Source organism: Orycteropus afer, unplaced genomic scaffold, assembly GCF_000298275.1.
Source record: "Orycteropus afer afer isolate SDZICR_OR568_19922 unplaced genomic scaffold, OryAfe1.0 scaffold00101, whole genome shotgun sequence".
Taxonomy (NCBI): Eukaryota; Metazoa; Chordata; class Mammalia; order Tubulidentata; family Orycteropodidae; genus Orycteropus; species Orycteropus afer.
Genome location: NW_006921688.1, coordinates 6,212,876 through 6,215,434, shown reverse-complemented (window position 1 = coordinate 6,215,434; position 2,559 = coordinate 6,212,876). Strand labels below are relative to the sequence as shown.

At 45.3% G+C, this 2,559-nt stretch overlaps 1 protein-coding gene across 1 annotated transcript in view; it reads right to left on the bottom strand.

Moving 5' to 3' along the window:
- The window catches only part of MTHFD1L (methylenetetrahydrofolate dehydrogenase (NADP+ dependent) 1 like), a 280,830-nt gene that overhangs the window by 260,136 nt on the left and 18,135 nt on the right, over window positions 1-2,559 (bottom strand). The window contains exons 5-6 of the mRNA XM_007943227.1: window positions 727-854; window positions 395-495 (exon numbers count right to left, since the gene is read on the bottom strand). Coding sequence (XP_007941418.1) covers window positions 395-495; window positions 727-854 — 229 coding nt within the window. The remainder of the gene's footprint in view (window positions 1-394; window positions 496-726; window positions 855-2,559) is intronic.

Here is a 2,559-nt window from a genome sequence, read left to right as displayed (position 1 = left end):
GGAACCAGAACACTCACTGTCCCAGCTTCCTCACTTCAGTCTTAAAGGTAAGTCTTACCTAGGTCTGTGTATTGACAGATTTGAGAAACTGAAACTATAAACATTTTTCCTTGTGGTTATTTTTACTGTCTCGTGAGAGAAATTGAGAATTTGTTGGAAATAGGTTAATCATCATCTTCACCAATTCCTCTTTGAAATATAATCTAACATTACTAGAAAAATCTGCAATGAGTCCTTCATATCCCCTCCCAAGAAAGACGAGAAAAGAAAAGGAAGCCCACGGTGAATGGCACCTCCATGTTTCATTTAGAAACGTCCAGAAACAAATCCTTAAAAACAACAACGTAAATACCCATAAATAGAAAATAGCAGCATTTGTGATGGCGCAGGATACCTGATTTTTCAAGGAGTTCGATTAAAGCTCTGGCAACCGGTGAAACGAAACATTCATGGGCATCCCCACGCACCAACCTGCCCAGGTTTATATCTGTTACTCTGAAGCAGAAAAGGAGGGAACAGTAAGTCCAAAACTGGTCAAAACTCACTCACATATAATCACATGTATTAATCCCATACAGCTGCAGCTCATGAATGTTTGACAGAACATATGAAACAGACATTAAAGGCTGGGCGGAAAATAAAGGCCGTCCTGGAGCAGTCCCTCAGGGAATGTCACGCTGGCCTCTCTGAGTTGGGACCACCTTCCGTTCAGTGTGCTGGTTCTACCTGTCGGCCATCAGCCACGCAGGTTCACTGCACACCTTCCAGAAGCACCATTTAATGGACGACAGGGGAACAGCGTCTCTGTACAGCCCCCTGTGGCAGTGTGAGCTGCTGCCCGGCTCACGGTGACCCTGTGCACGATGGGATCAGAGCTTTATGATCGTGAGGGCTTCCCTGGCTGACTTTCAGAATGCAATCAGCCTTTCCTCTCAGTCTGCCTCAGCCTGGAGGGTCTACTGAAACCTGATGAGCATCACAGCCACACGCAAGTGTCCAGTGGCAGACGGGTGGTGGAGGCACCTGAGGTGCCCTGGCCAAGAGCTGAACCTGTGTCTCCCGTGTGGAAGGTGAGAACTCGACCACTGAACCACCACTGCCCTTAGAGAGCCCACTTTACCCCTGAGGAAAGTTGGTGTCAGTCAATATCAGAATCCACAGCCAATGCTACAAATCTAGAGTGACCCAGCAAGACCTGCAATCCAGTGCTGCTTTCCACTTGACCTCAGTACTCATCTTCTTGGGAAATGAGAGCTTCTGTGCCCTTCCTAGTTCAAATCCCTAACAGTCTGAGACAATCCGGCCAAACGAATGGTCTCTATCCAGGTTATCATCAAAATGGGGGCATGAGAAATGCTTTCATAATTCTCTCCTTTCATGAAAGATTTCAAACTTCTGGAAGTTTCCTCGTTAATTAGGGCTTCTCTCTCTTTAAAATTAGTCTATGACAGCATCGATGATTTTCTTGACAATTTTCAACCAGTATTTGGGTTTACCCTAATCCTGAGTCATAATCAAAAGCTGGAAGAAACCTGGGTGTCTGGCAGCCGGAGGCAGCCTCTCAATCCCATCCCAGCAAGAAATACCTGATCAATAGTCTACTGTTTTAAGTTTGCTGTCAGCCTCATGTCCCTAGACACAACATGTTCTCTTTGGCCACAGCACACTTCCTTTACTACCATATGAGAAAGCAGGCTGTGGACTGGTAGCGTGCAACGTCCTAGGAAGTTTGTGTCATGCCATGATGTAAGTCAGAGACTAACGTCAGGGCACTGGATATTTATGACTTCTTCCCTCATATTTCAAATAAAACTCAGGTCATTAATAAAATTGTTGGGTTTTGTCAACTGGCTTGGGATGAAGGCAGAATATGGCTCTGCTGGGGAACCTGGTGTCCGGGTTGTTTTCTCTAACCTGGTGGAATTATCGAGAAAAGCAGTTCGAAGAGAAGAGCAAAAAAACCAAACCTGTGGCCACCAACTCAGTTCTGAGTCACGGCGACACCATGTGTTTCAGAATTGAACCACGCGCCACAATGTTTTCCACAGCTGTGATCTATGGAAGAACATCACCAGGCCTTCCTTGTGTCACACCACCACACGGCCTTGAACTGCCAACCTTCTGGTTAGCAGCTGAACACAAGCCACATACGCCACCCAGGGAGCTATTCTAAGAGCCGACTCTCTAAATCAGACAAGAACTTACCAAATGAACATGATGGTGCCAGGAGATTATTTCCAAAATGTCACCAAAACCAAACCAAACCTGATGCCACCAAGTCCATTCCAAGTCATAGTGACAGAGTACAACTGCCCCATGGGGTTTCTAAGGGCATAAATCTTTACAAAAGCATACTGCCTCATCTTTCTCCCATAGAGCAGCTGGTGGGTTCAAACCACCAACCTTTCAGTTAGCAGCCCAAGCACCAAAAATGAGCTAATTTCCTAAAATATGTAGCTTTCTTATACAGAGTTTTAAAAACCTTAAATATTTAAAAACAGTACTTTCATCTGAATCACTCACTTAGTTGAAATAAAAAGAAGGAAACTTGGGGGGGGG